The sequence below is a fragment of the Sphaerodactylus townsendi genome, linkage group LG04, assembly GCF_021028975.2.
Source record: "Sphaerodactylus townsendi isolate TG3544 linkage group LG04, MPM_Stown_v2.3, whole genome shotgun sequence".
Taxonomy (NCBI): domain Eukaryota; kingdom Metazoa; phylum Chordata; class Lepidosauria; order Squamata; family Sphaerodactylidae; genus Sphaerodactylus; species Sphaerodactylus townsendi.
Genome location: NC_059428.1, coordinates 25,969,324 through 25,989,869, shown reverse-complemented (window position 1 = coordinate 25,989,869; position 20,546 = coordinate 25,969,324). Strand labels below are relative to the sequence as shown.

At 44.3% G+C, this 20,546-nt stretch overlaps 1 protein-coding gene across 3 annotated transcripts in view; it reads left to right on the top strand.

Annotated features, from left to right (window-relative positions):
- The window catches only part of CWF19L2 (CWF19 like cell cycle control factor 2), a 96,381-nt gene extending 77,776 nt beyond the window's left edge, over nt 1–18,605 (top strand). Inside the window, exons 14-19 of one of the 3 annotated variants that reach the window (XM_048494220.1) lie at nt 3,521–3,637; nt 10,528–10,683; nt 12,715–12,795; nt 16,144–16,305; nt 16,845–16,946; nt 17,933–18,605. In XM_048494220.1, coding sequence (XP_048350177.1) covers nt 3,521–3,637; nt 10,528–10,683; nt 12,715–12,795; nt 16,144–16,305; nt 16,845–16,946; nt 17,933–18,073 — 759 coding nt within the window. In that variant the 3' untranslated portion in view covers nt 18,074–18,605. Of the gene's footprint in view, nt 1–3,520; nt 3,638–10,527; nt 10,684–12,714; nt 12,796–16,140; nt 16,306–16,844; nt 16,947–17,932 lie in introns of all 3 variants that reach the window. The other 2 variants (XM_048494219.1, XM_048494221.1) reach the window with 2 other exon arrangements.
- Nucleotides 18,606–20,546: the final 1,941 nt, after the last annotated feature.

The window sequence follows — 20,546 nt, the reverse complement described above, 5'->3', positions numbered from 1 at the left end:
ACCATGCTGTCATGGCAGCCAGTGACTAAGCTAAGATGCATAGGAAGTTCAGCACAAGTAAAATATTTAAAATGCAGATTAAAAAAAAATCACAATGTGCTTTTCCCCCATCAATTTTTGACAAGGCCAAAGCCTGTATTGGGAGAACCTCGCCACACACCCAACCCACCCACCCACCCACCCACCCACCCACCCTCTCTCTCTCTCTCTCTCTCTCTCACACACACACTCTCTCTCTCTCTCTCTCTCTCTCTCTCTCTCTCTCTCTCTCTCTCTCTCTCTCTCTTCTTGTCTGCTCTCCTCTGTTAGTTGATAGGTTGTCTGTCCATACTTCAGAATGTATCAGAGCCATAATAAAATGTAAATTATTCAAAAGTCAGCCAAATGCCTTTTTTAAGGGGAAGATTTTTCTTCTTCTTGAAATGCCTTGAGCAAACTGGCCATATGCTTGTCATAGGCAAAGAGTTCCACAGAGAGCTCTTCACAAATAGAAGAAGCTCTGCTCCTCAACGCCATAAACTTTGCAGTGCTATCTGGGTTAGAGCACTATCTGCAGCTCTCAAAATGTTGGAAGGAACATACGGTAGAACGTGCTTTCCTTCTTAAATTGCACTGACATTCCCTTGCTTTCTGGATGTACTAGTTTTCTACGAACACTCTGCTTGAACAAAGGTAAACTAATCTGTGCCTCCTGACTAAACCCCTTTCCATACAAGCAAGCAAACAGAGAAGTAGCTTGCTGGCACAGGTGCTTGCTCCAGGACAGGATTTTCTTAGCGGAGCTGTGCTCTGTGAAAGGAATTGAACTGTCCAAGTTACAGTTCTAATTTTATCACGTATATGCTTTGGAGAGGGGTTTAACAGAGTAAATGATCCATCTGATCTGGCATCCTGTTTCCCAGTCTATCTCTGAATATGAAGACTCCATTTAGCTATCATGACTAGAAGCCATTGATAAATTTGTCTTCATTGAATTTGTGTGTTGATCTTTTAGAGTCATCTAAGCAGGTGGCAATTCCATAAGATTATTATGCGTTGTGTACTTTTTCTTGGTCATGAATATTTGGTCCATTGACATTATTGGATCTCCCTCTCTCTGTTTTCTCAACACTCCATGTATTATTCCTCTATCAGTTATTTTTATTAGGGCAGTGTGGGTTTTCCGGGTTGTTTGGCTGTGTTCTAGTAGTTTTTCTCCTGATGTTTCACGTGCATCTGTGGCTGGCATCTTCAGAGGATCTTCCGAAGATGCCAGCCACAGATGCAGGCGAAACGTCAGGAGAAAATGCTACTGGAACATGGCCATACAATCCGGAAAACCCACAACACCCTAGTCATTCTGGCCATGAAAGCCTTCGATAATACAATTATTTTTATTTTATTTATTAGATTTCTACACTGCCTTTGCCCTTTTGGGCTCTGGGCAGTTGTCATCTTTTCCTCTCACCACCCCCCCACCCCCCCCACCCCACCCATCCCCCCGCCAACAATAAATCCTTACACTTTTCCCCCTATTCCTCTTAGGGGAAGTTCTCTAGCACCTTGACCATTGGGGTTGCCCTTTTCTGCAAAGTCATTTTTTCTGGGGGGAAACATAAAAGATATATCAAGATCAGACCGCTTGCTGGTTTTTCTATTCTGACAAAGCTGATTTTTTTTATATGGTGGGAATTAAAAAAAATGTATTTGAGGGAAGGCGGAAGAACTTGCTGATTTCCTTTGTTTTTCATGCTCAGACTAGAAAGGATCTGTTTTTGTGTGTGTGTTTTTGCACATGTTCATGTTGTGTTGTTCTGAATGCCTTATTTGGATTTTGGGGGTTGGACAGCATCCAATGAGAGGTATAATTTATATAAAGAGCAATAGAAATGTAGAAGAATCCGGCTGGAGGCCATAAAAAGGGAGTTTGACCTCAAGTGATCGTAAATACGCTTACAGTGCAACCCTAAGAACGCTTTCCTGAAAGTGATCCCATTAAATAGAGCTGAATAGATCTGCTTAGGATTGCACTGTTAGTTGACACCATCTCAAATGAGACAGACAGACTAGAACAAAATTTCTAGTCCTTATGTTATGGAGGCACGCTAATAAAAAACTGATATTCTCTGGAAAGGGAGATACTTCTGTGTTTGTGTGTGTGTGCACATAGTTACAGAAAGCCATTTTGTACACCTATAATTTTTAAGTGTTACGACTACATAGTATACCTCTATGCAGACATGCACAACTGGTCCTGGAATGATTTCAGTGGGTTATTTTGCAGCAGTAAAGTACAGGTTGAATCAGCTTTGCATGAAATTGCAGGCAGGATTAAATGTGGCACTTTTAGCATTGTCTGCATTATCTGGTATCTTTTTGATAATGCAAGCACACAAACCTTAGATTGTACAATAAAAAGTCTTTCAGCAGTGTGTTTTATGATACAATTGCCATCATAAAGGATGTTGATGTACCAGAATATACTAAGACAAAATGACGTCCATGAAGTTAACACTGGCGCACCGAAGCATAATCAAAACAAATTGACATGTTTCATGTGTGAAATGCTGCTTTCAATGTATTACTTGGAAAGACGGGATAAACACATGATTATTTTTTTACTTTGCTATAAAAGTGTGGTCTTGCAAGATTACAGCATAATGTTAAATAGTCTGATGGCTGGGGGAGGATATTATTAAGCTGCTCTTTTGTAGGTGTGCACCACAAAGAACAACTCAGAAGTGACTTTCACATAATCACCCTGTTCTTCCGTTGAAAAACATTTTCTTATTGGAACTGCGGTTTGGCAAATCCTTCTTATAATTCCAAACCAAAGTGCAATAGCGTCACTGTATGACAAATGGCTCGGTATAAATGTGATTATGAAAAGAATGTTTTAGTGGAATCTTGGCTTCCTTTTAAAGCTGCCTTTATTTAAAATGGCATTAATTGCAGATATAAGCCACTGAACTTAGAGCCAGTGCGATGTATTGGTTAAGAAGAAGAAGAAGAAGAAGAAGAGTTGGACTTATATCCCCCTTTCTCTCCTATAGGAGATTGAAAGGGCCTTACAAACTCCTTAACCGTTCCCCCCTCACAACAAACACTCTGTGAGGTAGGTGGGGCTGAGAGAGCTCCGAAAAGCTGTGACTAGCCCAAGGTCACCCAGCTGGCATGTGTGGGAGTGTACAGGCTAATCTGAATTCCCCAGATAAGCCTCCACAGCTCAGGCAGCAGAGTGGGGAATTAAACCCAGTTCCTCCAGAGTAGAGTACACCTTCTCTTAACCACTACGCCACTGCTGCTCCCTCATCAGACTCTAATCTGGAGAACTGGATTTGATTCCCCACTCCTCCACATGAAGCCTGCTAGGTGACCTTGGGCTCGGTCCCACCTACCTTACAAGATGTCTGCTGTGGGGAGAAAAAGAGAAGGTGATTCTAAGCTGCTTTGATGTTCCTTAAAGTTAGAAAAAAAGTTTGATATAAAAACCAACTCCTCTTCTTAAACATTCATGTATTTTCTGCTTTTCTCTGTATAGGTCTACTTATCACTGCCAAACTACCAGTCCCTGACTGAAGGCCACTGCGTAATTGTTCCTATGCAGCACATCACTGCAGCCACTCTTCTGGACGAAGACATCTGGGAAGAAATCCAGGTAGCCAAAGCTTTGGGCTTGATGTTGTAATAAAATGTAAATACTGTGGGCACAGTTCAGCCAGTGGCTTGGATCCCCTGAAAGATTTCTGCTCCTGGTTTTGACTTTTTTTGCCATTGTGGGGTGGGGAGACATATATTCTGCAGTGGAGCGGAGCGGGAGGGGGGGGGGATGAAAAAGTCATACTCCATGTATGGAGATCCATCCATGGAAATGCTCTGAGGGATCCAAGTCGAAGTCTCATTGATTTTAAAAGAAGACCGTCACATCTGTCGCTCTTGGAATGGACCACCATACTCAACCTACCTGCTTCTCTGGTGCAACATTGATACTTTCCCTGATTTTTCTGTGCCCCGTCCCCTCTCAACCACATAGCTTTTGAGCAAACAGTGTTCACTGTTCTTTCAAGTATTCAGGGAACAAAGGCTTATGAAGATATAATAAACAAAAAAGTGAAATTAAGACATGTTTGGAATAAGCGAGCATTCTGAAAAATGCAGTGCAACATAAAAATAAAATGGAGTGGGTATTGTAAAGGGCAGCAGCTTTTTCAGTATGTCAGTTCATCGGGTGGTATTGTTGAAAATAGATAGGTAAAAATAAATACAGCAATTGTACATATATCCAGATTAGAGAGCGCATTAAATATCCATGACTGGGAGAGAAGAGTTGAGGACCAGTTTAAAATGGTCAAGCTGTTGTACTAAACCAGAGTCTTCTGTACCAAAGGCCAAGAGGGAAATATGCGGTATACTTTCTTCTCTTATGCAAAAGAAGCAAGAACCACCCTGTTGACACATGTAGATACGAAATAAATAAATCCCCCCAAGTTAATTGCATGGTGTGCGAAAAAGTGCTTCCTTCTCTTTGTCCTCAGCTAATCGATTTCACTGCCCAGCCCTGAGTTATGGGTGAAGGAGAGTTATAGACTTAGGAGGAAAACGTTCTCTCTCCACACTGTGTAATTTTATCCACCTCTAGTCTTCTTCCTCATAGTCATTGTTTCCCCTAAACTTCAAGCTCCTTTCTCTGTGGAGAAGATACAGCAACTTCCCAGCTATTTTGGGAGGAGTGTCCTTTTTTGCACTTTTACCCAGCTACACTAGATCCTTTTTGAAATAGTGCACAAACAGTTCTAGATAGCAGTAATCCCTGCTCCATCGTTTTATAGAGAGATAGCATGCAGTGGCTATTTTCTTTTCACTCCGTTTCCTAGTAGCTTCCAGAACAGAATTTTGCCTATTTTTGATAAGGAAAAGATAAAGGTAGTCCCCTGTTCAAGCACCAGGCCATTCCTGATTCATGGGGTGATGACACATCACAGTGTTTACTAGGCAGACTATGTTTATGGGTTGGTTTGCCATTGCCTTTCGCCTGTTGTCTATGCTTTACTCCCAGCAAACTGAGTACTCATTTTGCCAACTTCGGAAGGATTGGAGGCTGGGTCAACCTTGAACTGGCTTCCATCGGGATCGAACTTCGGTTGTGAACGGAGCTTTGACTCCACCTTACCTCTGTGTGTCCTGGGGCTCCTTCCCTCGATTACTAAGTTAATATTTTTAAATGATTACCCTCAACTACCATTTCGTTTTTACAGGCAACCCAAAAATCTGTACAAATTAAGGCTTGTCGAGAAGCCGTTTCTTAGCTTAAATCAGCTTTGTATCTCTAACCATCCTTTTGTGGCTTCTTGTTGGGAAGCTTTCTTGCTTCATCATCATCGCCAACCTTTTATTGGCATGAGTTTATAGTACAATAGAAGGGTTGAAGAGGATTAGGGTTAGAGCTTCCTTGCTGTTGAACAGCTTCATAGGGTGATGTACACCCACCAGAGGCGTAGCAAGGTGGAAAAGTGCCCGGTGCACCGGTACATCCTCTGCCCCTGGAATGCTCCCATTCCGGAACACCCGTGATACGCCCCCGGAACGCCTTCACCACACCCCCACAGAGGCTTGCCCCTGTGTGTCATTCTCCCCCACCCAATTGGAGCTACGCCTCTGCACCCACCCCCTTGCTACATTTGCACAGCCCTTTGGTGTTGAAGGGTTGCAAGATGGCTTGTCCCAGATTTTGTTTCCATGAAACAAACTTCAGGCATTGGCAGTAACTGATCCAGGCTAGTTCAGCAGTTCCTGGCCAAAAGTTCCCCCATATTCCATTCTTGCTGAGGACTGTTGCGAGTTCTCATGGAAAAATCATGCAAGAATCCATGAAAATGTTCATGGTTTTCTGCCACAGTGTCCTCTGTGAAGCAAGGCTGTAGATCGGGCATGAGTGTTCCAGAGATGAACAAATGGGAGAAAAGGACAAGTAAAATTTTTCTGGCACAAGCACAGGGTAGGCCGCCATTTTTTATCTGCCATGTGAAGATACCAGTGTGCTGGTAAAATAGTTTTTGGCATGGCTGGGAGAGAGAGAATGAGGTAGGGGGCAGGGGGAGAGAGAAGTTGACCAGGAAGCTGAGCCCCAGCACTGCTCCCAGCACCAAACCCTGCTGGCAATTTCTTTAATCTAGAAGGAAGCAATGATAGGCCTGCATACTTACCCAAACTCACAGCCTCAGTAACTCTGTCAACACCTTAGTTGTTTGCTTTGGCTGCTTGGGCATAAAACTAAGCTGCTTGGTAACATGGACAGAAGAATCCAGTTACAAATGCAGCCAGGATATCCTTGGTCAAAATTAAATTGGAGTCAAAAAAGACCTTAATAAAGAATTTAATCTAAAGTAACAAATTCCTCGCTGGACTTCAATTCTATTAGACATAAGGTAACATAAGATTCTCTTAGACATAAGATTAGACATAAGATAACATGCAGAAAAACATCACTGTACTGAAGATGAACTCCAACTTATGAGAACCCTGCACAGGATTAGGAGGAAAACTAAGTGTGTACAATACTTAACAGGAGAACAAGTTCCCTGAAATGTGACAGGCACTTGTTGCAATAAGAGACAAAATCTCTTGCAAATTTAAAGTATATATCATAATGCATTTACAATTGGGATTATACCCCCTTGCAATTTAAAAGTACGAACTCCAGTGCAATCCTTTACTGACTTCAGCATTGCCAAGTAACATACTTATACCAACAAATCATTCCAAATGTGCACACAATTTCGCAGCAATAGTTTAATCAGAGAGAATGAATAAATGCAGGCCTGGCTTATTTCTTGGGGAAAATCCTCGTGGTAGTCCAGCCTGTTTTGCTGAAATAAAAAACAACAACATAGTGATAAACTGTTAAGTTACAGCCATTCAAAACCACTGTTATAACTATTTCTATGCTGGTTTACTTATCCTCAACTCTTATCGTATAGTGCAGTGGTGGCGAACCTTTGGCACTCCAGATGTTATGAACTACAATTCCCATCAGCCCCTGCCAGCAATTGGCCATGCTGGCAGGGGCTGATGGGAATTGTAGTCCATAACATCTGGAGTGCCAAAGGTTCGCCACCACGGATATAGTGTATTACAATCTAAGGCTCATTCCACACATGCAAAATAATGCACTTTCAAACTGCTTTCAGTGCTCTTTGAAGCTGTGCGGAATGGCAAAATCCACTTGCAAACATTTGTGAAAGTGGTTTGAAAACGCATTATTTTGCGTGTGCGGAAAGGGCCCTTGTGTCTTGCTGGAACGCACCGGCTACTACAGAGCCATCTCCTGTCCCCCAAAACACCATTCTTCAGTCATTGAAATTCAAACAGCAAGCAGGTGGGTTGTTCACTGCTGAAAAACTTGGGAGATTCTTGGTCTAGTATCTGTAGTTGCAAAAGAACCTTTCTCAGTTTAATTTGGCTCAAAAGTCTCCCAAACCCCTTTGGCAGGATGGCTACTAGTAGAAGTGACAGGCAGTAGTCTGTCAGCTGTTGAATTAATTCCTGGTCACAGCAACTAGAATACCATAATGAATAGTTCCGCTTACCGGTGAGTGGTTCTTGAAGATGCCGGCCAGGGGGGCTGTTTGAATTTAATTTGCATTTAAATGTCCTTGCTGCTTGGCCAGTTTATGCCAGTATTTTTGGTTGACAGCCCTCTGCTTGGCATTGCAGCCATCTTGGAGCAGTTGTACTTCTACAGCACGAGTTGTAAAGTTAAGCTAGAAGTTTTAAATGGCTTGGAGGTATCATTTTTGCAGAGACTTCTTTCCTTGACTTCACAACTGTTTGCCTTTCCCTCCTCTCTGTTGTTTCCAAGCCTGCCTTATTACTTAAGAAAGCGGAGTGCTCTCTTGACTGGGAAATGGTATTCAGGTTTTGGGAATATTTCCGTTAACTGGACCTTAAAGGTGCTCGGGGCCTGTATTCTCTGTTCTTTGACTTCTGACAATCTCATATCTAGTTCTAAAGCTTCACTCTTTGAATAACATTGTGAAAACCTAACACCCCTACCAGCAGCCACAAACCGCTACCAGCAGCTGATAAACTTCACCGCTTCTTTGTAGGGCCAAGTGTTAAGCGTCCTGTCATTGTGGGCAGGATTGTGCTGTCATGCCCCCAGAGACGTTTTTATTATTTTCTTTATAAGTCTTAGTTGTTCGTATAGTTACAATGGGTTTCGTTTCTTTTGTATAGTGTTCTAAGGGAGGGAACTGTAGTTAGACCCTGTCCCTTTAAGAAATCCCCCTAGAGGCAGTCTTCCTTTCATTACCCAGTAATGCCCTTGTTTAGCTCAGTTAGTCTAAGGTGCCAAGGAAGCTGGAAGGTTGCAATATCTATTAGGTCTATGGTGTATAGCAGCCATTCTCAACTAGGGTTCCCTGGTACCCTGGGGTGCCGTGAGCATGTCCCAGGGGTACCGCGGCAACACTACCGCCCCCCCCCCCCATTTTTGTGGTGTCTCCCACTGGCGCCAGCAAGGACATGGAGCTGGCCCATGGGGCAGGGCCTGCCACAAGGTCAGCAGCCACCCCCCCCCCGTGCTACCCTTCACCATGGGAGGGGAAGGTGGAGGGTGTGGCAAGCAGGGGCAATGGGAGGGGAAGGTGGAGGGTGACGGCAGGGATACCGTGAGATATGACGAGTGAGGTCAAGGGTACCGTGACCTCGAAAAGGTTGGGAAACACTGGTGTATAGTCTATGGTGTATAGTCTAAGGTGCATAAAGTGAAGAGGGCATAAAGTTAAGGTGCTAACAGAAAGTAGAATCCAGATAAAAGACACTGAAGGAACCAAGAGGAAGCACAGACAAAGTGGACTTTCTTGGAAGAAGTCAAGAGAGAATAAAAGTCTCAAGCTTCAAGTTGTTCCAGTCAAGCAAGTACTTTATTTTAGTCAGCCCATGGGAGGAGTTAGGGTCTCAATTCTTCTAGCAATAACCCCCCTTTTTTTAACTGTTACACCTTGGCTTGTGAGTCCCCCACTCTGTTCTGGCCGAGTACAGGGCACCTAAGACTGTTTTACTTGGGGAACAGAACAGTGCTAGTGTGGTCATATTCAAATAGCATTGATTGCTTCCTTGGGAGCTTGAACTGCAGTTGGCCAAAGTGGTCTGTGTTGCTAGGCAAGGATTCGGCCTGAATTTTGGCCTTGTTAGGGAGACGTCAGTGGAAATTTCTGTGATTGAGCAGGCAATGCAGGAATTATAATTTCCAAACAATACATTTTCCCTTTTTTTCTCCCACCCTCCCCTAATATTATGTTTTACTTTTCTTTAACCAAACAGCAGTAAGTTCATTCGTTGTTGTCTTCTTATCCACATGTCTTCTTTGACTCCTGTCTCCTTCATCCAATTCTCATAACTTGTCCATATCTTCATTATTTCATTCTGTTTTTCTTGCCATGTTTTATTCTTTGATAATATTTCAAAAATGTCTAATGTCACTTGTTCCCAACAAAAATCTTTTGTCTTCTTTTCAATACCAGTGTTTGGAGGACAAAACTGTTTAAACTATTCCCTTTTTTTAAAAAAAAAAACCTCAGTTATATGTGGAAATTGCTACGAATGGAAATTATGTGTTTGAAATTGCCTCTGAGGGTAACCTTGCCGAGATGGTGAAGCTTATGGGATTTAAAATTAAATGTGATTTCTATAATATATGGTTGTAACGCTTTACAAATGATCAGTGATTTGAGAAGCTTCGGAGCTGAGGTGTCCAGCTGGATAGAATTTGAAAGAGCTCAATTTGAAGGAAGTTCTTCGCGCTTTCCTCCTCTCTGCCAGGAACCTATTCCAGGTTTGGATGCCCAAAATCAACCCTCGTTGATTGGAAATCCAAACCATGATTTCCACCTGAAACTCAAGAGACATCTAGTTATTTGTTTGTTTTAAAAAAAAATGACAGCTTCCAGGCGCCACTGCAGATGTAAACTGATCTGCTCCATAATCAATTGTGACATTCCGTCCTATCTAGAGAACGGGGGGAGCACGAACGAGTCAAATCTGTTAAAGTTGCGAGTTGGGTAAACTCGTGCACAGTGGAGGCAAAAGAGCTAAGATTACTTTTCTTTAAGGAATTAGTATCTGACTTAAAGGTCAATCACATCTGATCAAAATGTCACTTTTTGATAAATGGTGTAATTGGAAGGAAGAGTGGAAGAACGGCGGCATTTGGAGTCAGTAGGAAGACAAGACTTTTGCAGAAAAGAACATCTTTTGAGATCTCCTGTGGTGACCGTTTCCATTTATGATGCCCTCAAATTTTCTGAACTGCAGCACGACTGTCATTTGACTGATCAGAAGATGGCTGATGGTAGCATTAGCACATTGTATGAATATTTAAAATGAATCTTAATGTTCCAAGGTTGAGCTCATTATGCCAAATGCAATTTGACATTAGCCTACGAAGCAGGAAAAAATTCAGTGATACCAGATACAAGTGTGTTATGTAATCTTTTTATTCCTTTTTTTTGTAAACTGTGGCTAACTCGCTTACCGACCCTTCTCCAGGCATTCAGAAAAGCTTTGGTAAAGATGTTTGAAACTGAAGGACTGGACTGTGTCTTCCTTGAGACCAACCTGAGCACCAAGAAGCGATACCACATGGTGTATGAATGCATCCCTCTACCAAGGGAAGTTGGGGACATGGCTCCCATCTACTTCAAGGTATTTATAACGCATGGCAGTCCCATCCAGCGGGACGGATGTCTGACTGTGGTTCTGCAGCCACGCCGGCTGGCCACGTCCAAGGAGGCTTCCTGGCAGCATGGGGAGGCTAAGAACACAAAAAAGCCTCCCCGCTGCTGAGAAGTCCCCTTCTTAATGGACTTGCATCACCAAAATGGTGGTGTAAGTCCTAAGCCCCAGCTGCCGGGGCAACTGGGTCCTGCCCCAATGATGCCCCCGGATCCCCCTTCTATGGTGGAGGTGCAGGAACACGGGCGTGTCTTCCAGCACTGTGTCCTGCCGTGGTCAAGTGCAAGTGGACTCACCCCTCCGCTGGGGAGAGTGCCCTCAGGAGGGCAAATCCACCGGTGTAGCCCCCTTCCGCTCCCAAAGGCAGACACCCCCCCCCCTTTGGATGGAGACGTTAATCTCTCTCGCCCCTCAGTTTTATGAATGCTTTGAGTGCTCTGCTTCGATTTTAAAGTTGAGCCTACAAGAAGTCTTGCAAAGCTCAGAAAAATGTAAGGCAGCTCCATTTAAACTTTATCATTGATTTGCCACTTGTCTTCCAAGTGGAACGCAGTTGAAGTGCAGTTTCCTGAACTCTTAGTGCAAAGTGGAAAGGGCAGAAAGTGAGCCGTGTCGATCTGCGTAAGCCTCTTCTCAAAGAGTGTAGCGCAGCATGCATGAGTTTTCATTTCTCCCTTTATCCTTTGTGGTAATTTGGGGGAAGGGGAATTAACTGGTCCAGCATCACTTAGCAAGCTGCTTTGGAGAGAGGGCATTTGAATCCAGATGTGCCAGAGCCGGTCTAACCACTGTATGACACTGATTCTTACTCATTCAGAACCACTGCCTGGTTTAATCGGTATGATTACTGCTGTTTAGGCTGGTCACAGAGGTGGGATCCAGCAGGTTCTCACAGGTTCCCGAGAGTAGGTTACTAATTATTTGTGTGTGCCGAGAGGGGGTTACTAATTGGTGATTTTGCCACGTGATTTTTGCCTTAGTTTACCCCTCACTCTCAGCAGTAAGTGCACCAGAACTTGAAAGAGCAGTCTAGCTTAGGAGGTGCAGTGATGCGTGCGTGGCAAAGCTCATGCGCCTGCATGCATTCGATTTCCTGCCCAAGCGACCGGCGCATGGCTGCATCGCTTTGCAATGAGCCCTTCCAGGAATGCTCGGTAAGCCCCCCTGTCATGCCCCACCCAGCCCCATTGGCGCTACACCACAGTTTGAATCCCACCACCATGGGAACCTGTTACTAAATTTTTTGGATCCCACCACTGGCTGGTCACAATATCCCACAGTTTCTCTGTACCATTTTACAGCATGGATAGGAAGGGGACCACCGTGACCTAATGCTGAGGGGGGTGTAACGGGTTAAACGCACACATAAAATGGCTGAGCAAGCATGAGAAGAAAGCATGCAACTCAGAGTCTCTCTTGGTTTCATTGCGTGGACAGTAACATACCATTCTAATTTTCTGTAGGATTTAGGGAGCTTGGATTTGCATATGAAGGGAATGTTGATTAAAGCTAGTTCAGTTTATTTTTTTCCCATATGGAAACATAGTGACTGAAATCTAAAATATAAATACTGACGATTTCACTTGATTTAATGAGTTTTAACTTTGATTTTTTTTAAAGTACAAAAATCGCAAATGGCATTTAATAAATTCTTGGAACTTGTACGTTTGTGTCTTTTTTTAAGGTCCGTAAACTGAAAAGTTCTCATGTCAAAGTAATTTGTGCCTGGCTTAAATTGGCTAGCAATTCCGAAACGACTTTTTCCTTTAAAAACAAAAGTGCAGAATAAAATAAATATGGCTTCATTGTTCTGTAATGGGAGTAAATTGTATTCCACAAATTGCAGAATGTTTCCAGCTAAGTTCTTACATTGCAAAATTAATATGTGTTATTGAAATTGCGCACCTTACTTCTGATCTGCTTTTCTTTTCTGATTAACGTATGCATGACATTCCATGGCATTCTAAGAGCGTTTCATAAATTGTTGCATCCATTTTTCAGAAAGCGATAATGGAGTGTGATGAAGAGTGGGCCATGAATAAAAAACTGATTGACCTGTCTTCAAAAGATGTTCGCAAATGTGTATGTATTGAAGCCCTCTGTTCCTTAACTGATACAGACCAGGTTGTGTTTTTTTAATGTGTGAGTGATTTCCTCTCCTTGAGCTAGATATTTAAAGTCCGCTGAAAAAAATACAGTTGATAGAAAATACGAGATTTAAATTCACAGGCCAAATGATGAAATTGGTATAAAGACCTTCAGTCAGGGTTTTGAAAGTTAAAATCAATACAGATTGGTGCTGGTTCGGTAGCTTGGGTGAATGAGCCTTAATGGGAACTTGTAGGGGGATTTTAAAATCTCATGGCCAGTTTATCTATCGGAGCAGATATGGGATGGTATTACAGCTTGACATAGTTATAGATTCTGTAGCGGAACAGCATGAGTATACTTATTTTTGATGATGATGATGATGATGATGATGATGATGATGATGATGATGATGATGATGATGATGATGATGATGATGATTTACTCGATTTATTCGATTATTTAACATTGCTTCCATATACTTTTGTCATAAAAAGGATGAATAAATGTTGGTAAGAAAGATTATTTCTATGTATTTCAGAACATTCAGAACCAATGCACCAAAGCATCATTTAAGTTTATAGCTACAAAATTAAATTTCAGGGCGAAGTGCTTCTAATTAAACTTCATTTTGTGTTCCGTATTTGCATGCTTTATATTCCCATTTTCCACCTCCGATTACTCTCGTCTTTTCATTTTCCAATACTGAACTGGTTTGTGGGAGTCAGCATCAAAATTATTTTTGCGAAGAAAATTTAAACAGGATTTTTTTTCTGTTGCTGAAGAATGTGCTTAGAGATATTGCTGAATTTGGGTTACTACATTTCCTAGGTGTAACAGAATAAATGTAGCTGTGATGTTTATACCACCTGTGAGGATACAGAATTCTGGTGGAGTACAGTTTCTCAAACACGATTTCCTTAAATAAAGTTGAAACAGGTGTCTGTCTGCCCAATGCCAGTAGCTTACAATCTCATGAGTTGTAAAAGGAAGAACTGTTGTTATTTCTGAAAAGTCATAAACAAACTATGTTGGGGTAATGGGCTTGCAGCCCAGACTGTACCTGGGTAAACTGTATTCATGTTTCCCATGCCTCCTTGTCTGCTGGTTTCCTATGTTCCTGGAGACAGATGGAGGTTTGGTATCATTGAGAGAGGCCTGGAAAATCTTTACAGCTCTTAACATCGTAGATTACTTAAAATGCCCCATAAAACATTCATACACGAGCATAAGTTTCCCAGAGAGCCCATTTCTTCTTCTTCTTCTTCTTCTTCTTCTTCTTCTTCTTCTTCTTCTTCTTCTTCTTCTTCTTCTTCTTCTTCTTCTTCTTCTTCTTCTTCTTCTTCTTCTTCTTCTTCTTCTTCTTCTTCTTCTTCTTCTTCTTCTTCTTCTTCTTCTTCTTCTTCTTCTTCTTCTTCTTCTTCTTCTTCTTCTATTAAATTTAATAAATTTGAATTTATTAATAAACTGCCCACCCTGAGTGACTACTACAAAGAATATACTTGTACTTTCCTAAGAACCATTTTCACATTCCTCTGTGGGTTTTTAATCTCCTGTAGGTATATTGCCATGGCGTCAGTGTTTCTTGTTGTAAACGTGCTCAGTAAAGAGGGCAAATATGCCAGCGTGGTGCAGTGGATAAGAGCGGCAGGCTCAGATCTGGTGAACTGAGTTTGTTCCTGCGTTTCCATATGAAGCTTGCTGGGTGACCTTGGGCTAGTCACGGTTCTCTCAGAACTCTCTCAGCCCCGCCTACCTCACAAGGTGGCTGTTGTGGGTAGAGGAAGGGAAAGGAGTTTATAAGCCACTTTAGTGTTCTTACAGTTGAGAAAAGTGTGGCATAAATCCTAACTCTTCTTTTCTGTTCACAAGTGCAAGGGAGCTGTGTTCAGAGCACAAGTCTGTTCACAAGTGCAGCAAGGGAGCTGTATCCAGAGCTCCCCTGCCCCCAGCTCATGGGTTTAAGTGTTTGGCCCATCTGCACTTCATACTTGGGATACTTTCTGTTAAGAACACTAGGATACCACCGCTGTAGCCTCACCAAATTTGATTTCTGTGTAAAGCATTAAATGACTTTGATGTCCAAACTGATGAAAATTTTAACTATTGGGAACCACTCCCTTTGATGCCTCCCGTGCAAAATAAGCTCTGTGTTTAGAGTATATCTGCATCAGCTGTTCATAGGATTTATGCCTAAACATATTGCCCATCATCTACAGTTTTCCCAAGATGCTGATTCTTATTGATGTGCTACTTCTGAGTTTGTTGGGATGGCAGCTGGTGTTTGCTCACAGAGGCACTGATCAGATTTGGGTAATAATCGTAGAATCCCTTGCCATTCTTCTTACATTATGAGAGGTTTTCGTGAACTCTGCATTTGAGACTCTACACTGGTTTCGAGAAAGGTCGTACTGGTTTAGAGAAAGGTCACATGTTCTTCTCTGCTTTTCATTGCTTTCCCATCTGGAACCTAAGGACACACCCCAGAGTATGAAGAAAGGCTTCTCCTGCCCCCCCCCCCCCCAATTCTGGAATGAAACTCTTCTATGTATGTCTTGTTGAAGGTTTTCACGGCTGGATTCAACTGGTTGTTGTGGGCTATGTGGCTGTGGTCTGGTGGATCTTGTTCCTAACGTTTCGCCTACATCTGTGGCTGGCATCTTCAGAGGTGTATCACAGAGGAAAGTCTGCTAACACACTCTGATACACCTCTGAAGATGCCAGCCACAGATGCAGGCGAAATGTTAGGAACAAGATTACCAGACCACGGCCACACAGCCTGGAAAACCCACCACAACCAGTCTTCTATGTATAATTGCCCATATCCAAGTCTGAGAACCTTTCAGAAGCACTGAAAAATCTGGCATCGTGGGCTGGACTTTGAGGTACAGGATAGGCAGGCCAATCTGGAGGGGCGGGGAGTACTGAGAGTGGCATGGGCCTCCACTGGTGTTTCTGCCCACCCCACTGGCATACGTGACACCTGTGCTGGTGAAGAGGACAAACACACTGGCAGGCAGGCACCACACAGGTCTTTGGTGCCCAGTCCCAGAAGAGCCTACACCCCTTCTGGCATAGGAGAGCACACTAGCACAGCAGGGGGTGGGCTAGGTTCTTTCCTGGGGGTGTAGCAAACTGTACAGCCCCATCCAAAGCCCCCCCTCCCCCGGTGGCAAGATGCCGCGCTGCTTCAGTGCTGCCCTGCCCCCTCCAGGAAGCTTCTTGACAGTGCCAGGAGGCAGAAAACAAAAAAACCCTCCCCACTGCCGAAGAACACTCCATTAGGCTCCATGGGCTTATGCCACTCAAAAGATCAACCCCCCTGCACTGGTGTTCCAGCAGGCAAAGGTTGGGAAGAAGCTGACTGAGGTTGACTCCACTCCTTGGCCCGCTCCCGGAACACCCCTGGCTACACCAGCGCAGATTTTTGCGCCAGCAGGCCTGGGGATGAGCAGTGGTTTCCGGGTCAGGTGCTGCAGAGCCACGTGGCACCTAACCACCCGGGTAAGTGTCCCCCCAGTCAGTGCATTTACCCCTTGCATGGGTGGGGTGGGCATCCACACTGACGCAAGGGTGCACTGGCTCCAAAGGGGGATTCCCCCCAAGATTGGGTTGCCCATCAGCTTCTACCAGACTTCCAGCCCCGGAACCCACCCCCCCCATCCCTGGCCACAGACTTACGGCACCAGAAAGCCTGGCACTAGCCATCTTGGTCTGTGGGGTATTCAGGCAGCCGGAGGGCTTTGGAATTCTCCTCCTTCCTGTGCCACCCAAAACCACCTTGGAGGTAGCATGGCACTGCTTTTGCTGTGCTGTTGCTGGCTGCCGCGGAGCTCACCCCTCATCAGGTTTGGGCTGTGAATCATTCAGTGTTTTGCTCTGTCAGCCACCCTGAAGCTCTGCTACGGTTGTGCGTCTGGGACGGCAGGCTGGGTGTTTCAAAATAAGTACATTAGCTGCCACTTTTCAGTAGCTAGGGGAGCTGGCATTGAACCCCTTTCTTTGAAGGATACCATTAATGGGCAATTCGTTGATCTGCCTAGGTTCCCAAAGGCTTACCCTACTTCTCCGTCGACTTCGGGCTGCAAGCAGGGTTTGCCCACGTCATCGAAGACCAGCACAGATTTCCTGTCTATTTTGGAAAGGTACGGCAATGTACAGTCCTCGTTGACTTCAGGGCAGGCAGCATGTGAGACTTTCCCCCCGTGTGGTGTAAAGAGAGCCCCCCCCCCTTCTCATGTTTGCTTTTAATGGCAGAGTCGAAAGAAGCCCGCCAGCTCTATGTCTGTGTGCTGGCAGAGTCGCAGTCTCTGTGGCTTTGTCGTTAAGCAGCTCTGCACGATGCCGGGATCCTGCCGTGCAAAACTGGAGCCTGATGAAACGTACGCTCGAAGGCAGAAGCCTAATTGTGTAGCATAATCAATATTATGATTAGAGACGCAAGCGTGCTTTGGGGGAAATGGAAATCCTTTTTTTTTTTCCATTTTGGAGGTGGAACAAAATGCATGCGGGGCTCCTGCACTTGGATGGAGTCAGCGTGGGAGATGTTCCCCACGTGCTGCGCTGAGCAGCTCGCTGCTTGCGTTAGCGCTGGGTTGCGGGAGACGAAAGAAGCGTGCCTGAGGACAGGTGCAGTCTTTGTGGCTTTGTCAAGTAGTTCTGCTAAGATGCTGAGATCTTCGCATGCAGCAAGAGTCACAGTAAACATTCAATTGAAGACCAAAGGCTAATTGTTTTAGTACCATCAAGATAGTAATTTTAGAAAGATAATATTGGTTTAAGGGATTAACACAATCTCTGTGTGTGTGTGTGTGTGTGTGTGTGTGTGTGTGTGTGTGTGTGTGAGAGAGAGAGAGAGAGAGAGAGAGAGAGAGAGAGAACTTCAAACGCCGTGGGGGTGCCTTTACCAGGGCTTGGAGATCTTGCTTCTACCTCATTCTCCCTGTCCACCCACACAGTCTTTTGCATAATGTATTTCACCCAAATGTGTGAGTCACCTGTTCTTAAAATGCAAAGCTAGAACGACTCCAGTCCCTAACGCTTTTGCAATCCTTGTTGGGAACAGGTGTGGGCTTTCAACCTTCATTAAGAGCAATACTGTTCTTTTGTCCTGCTTTTTTTCTTCTTCAAGGAAATCATTGGTGGCATGCTGGATTTGGAGCCCAGGCTTTGGCGTAAAGGACTACGTGAGAACTTTGAGGACCAGAGAAAGAAGGTGTTGCATTTTGCTCAGAAGTGGAAGCCGTACGACTTCACCAGAAGCAAAGACTGATGAACTGAACAGCGACTTGATGCTGCAGGTGCTGGGAGTTCCCAAAAAAGCATCTGAAACCATGCAGGGTGTTCCTTTTTTCCCCTTAAAAAAAAAGATGAGCTCTTGTTCAGGAATCAATAGATGTTTTCACATTTTTTAACAGGAGAGTGGTTCTTAAACAGATTCTGGAATACCTTGTTCCTATTTTTGTGGTACAGTATGGACATTAATGCTTGGTTCAAACATAATCTGCTGCTCTGATAAATGAGAAGTGTACAGAAGCCTCTTCTGCAAGCTCTGCTGCTCGGCCTCTTTGTCTGTTTGTCTTCCTGTTTACCTTCTGTAAAACACCCTCCCCTCTTTGCAGTCTACACAGAAAGGGTTTTTCTTTCCTTTGGCACCACGCCAGTTCTGTATATTTTATGCCTTCAATGTGCTGCTCAAAGTATACCATTAAAAAAAACACACAACCATTTTAACAGTACCCTGTAGCTCCTTGGAATGTTCTGTCCAAGCCACAGTAATTCAATTAAAAAGAACATTGGTTTAATTTGTAGGGAATTAGAGTCTGTAGTGTGTTTTAATAGGGAAAGGAAGCAGATATTTCTCAAAACTGTCTGAAAAGCATGGAAAACTCTAGATGCAGAAGCAGAAACCCTTCTCAGTATCAGGCCTGGCTGCAAAACCTGCGTAGTTCCAAGCATCCCTTTACTTTAAAATATTGCAAAAAGGTTTCAACATTGAGTCAGTCTTATGTTAGCCGGGCAACTGAGGCAAAAACACACTCCAGTCAGGAATCCAGAAGAGGGTTTGATTTGATTAAATCCTACCTTCTTACAAAAACAAACTGTTTCGTTGGCACTTTGTATCTATTTCCCCAGTGGTATCTATTTCCCCAGTGGTATCTATTTCCCCAGTGATATAGACCAATGAAAAGCTGACAATCTTAAGGCTGCCAGCTCTCAGTTGGGAAATACCTGGAGATTTTAGGGGGATGGAACCTACAGAAGATGGGGTTTGGGGAGGGGAAGGACATCAGTGGGGCATGATGCTACAGATGCCACCTTCCAAAGCCGCCATTTTCTCCAGGTGAATTGAACTCTTGTCACCTGGAGATAGCCACCACCTGGAGTTTGGCAATCCTCCAAGAAGCTGCAGGAGGACCTAAGTTTGATCCTGACGGAAGTCGATTTCAGACAGCTATCTCAAGGTTGGTTCAGCCTTCCATCCTTCCAAAATGGGTAAATTGAGTAACCAGTTTGCTGGGGATCAGAGGAGTATTTGGGGGGGGGGGAGGGAATGGTGCCCAAGAACAACACCTGCTCCAGGCGTCCCCCTTGTCCCCGCGCTTGGAGGGTGGGGCGGGGGCAGCTCGGGCAGGCACCGCAGCGGCAGACTGGCTCCTGGGCCAGCCTGCTGCTGCTGCACCCATCTGAGCCACCCCCGAGGGCCTGAGGAGGGAAGGAGGCGGCTCGGACAGGAGCTGCGGCTGTCTTTAGGTGCCTCCTCCACGCCAACCCAGCTCTTCTAAGCCAGGTTGGTGCCAGGGAGGGGGGCGGTTTTACATCCCCCCCGACCGTTGCGCCTGGGGTCATTTGATCCCCCCATCCCTGCTGGGGATAAGGTGTAGATGACTGGAGAAGGCAATGACAAACCATCCCATGAGTCTACCTCGTAAATGTTTTGATCTGATGTCACCCCGTGGGTCAGTAATGACCCAGTGCTGGCACGTTTACCTTTTCACAGTAAGGGGATTTCTGCCTGGCAAGAGGCTGGTTGTTTCAGATGGATCTAAGTCCAGGAAATTGAACAAACCCACTTGTACCAGCAGACAGGCTACTTTAAAATAGAGCAGAGATTGGTTTGAGGAGAAAAATGGAACTAGACAGATATGTGGAACCTTACTATCATATTAGCTGATGTCCTGCTCTTGCAATGGAATTGTCACAGCAAATCTCTTTGAAATATGGATTTGAACATATTTTATTTATGGCTCTGCTGGCTACTGCAGGTTACTTTTCACGTGCAATGAAACGGCTCAATTGGATTTGCAGCACTGAAGAGAGCACTGGTGTCAAAGTTCTCGTGCTTTCAGTTTCACAGGAACAGGAGCTGTGTTGGGAAACTTTTTGTCCCTCTGGAAAGTCTCCTTGCTACCAGAAGCAAAGCTGTCCTTGGGAGCAAAATATGTGCTGTTGCACTGAACTTCTCTGTAGGCCACAGCTGTGGTTCCTGTGAGAGGCACACAAAATCTGCTATGAATCAACCTTCCTGGTCGTATTAAAAGCATCAGATGGTGGTCATTGCTGATGTCAGATTGGCCAATTGGCAGCCACTGCCCTTGGATTATGGTTCCATTAGAGATGAAATTGACACTGACTGTCTTAAGGGTGAGATACAAATATCCCACTTTCAGAAAGAGTTGGAGAGCCACAATGGTATAGTGGTTATAGAAGAAGAAAAGTTTTATACCCCCTTTCTCTCCTGTAAG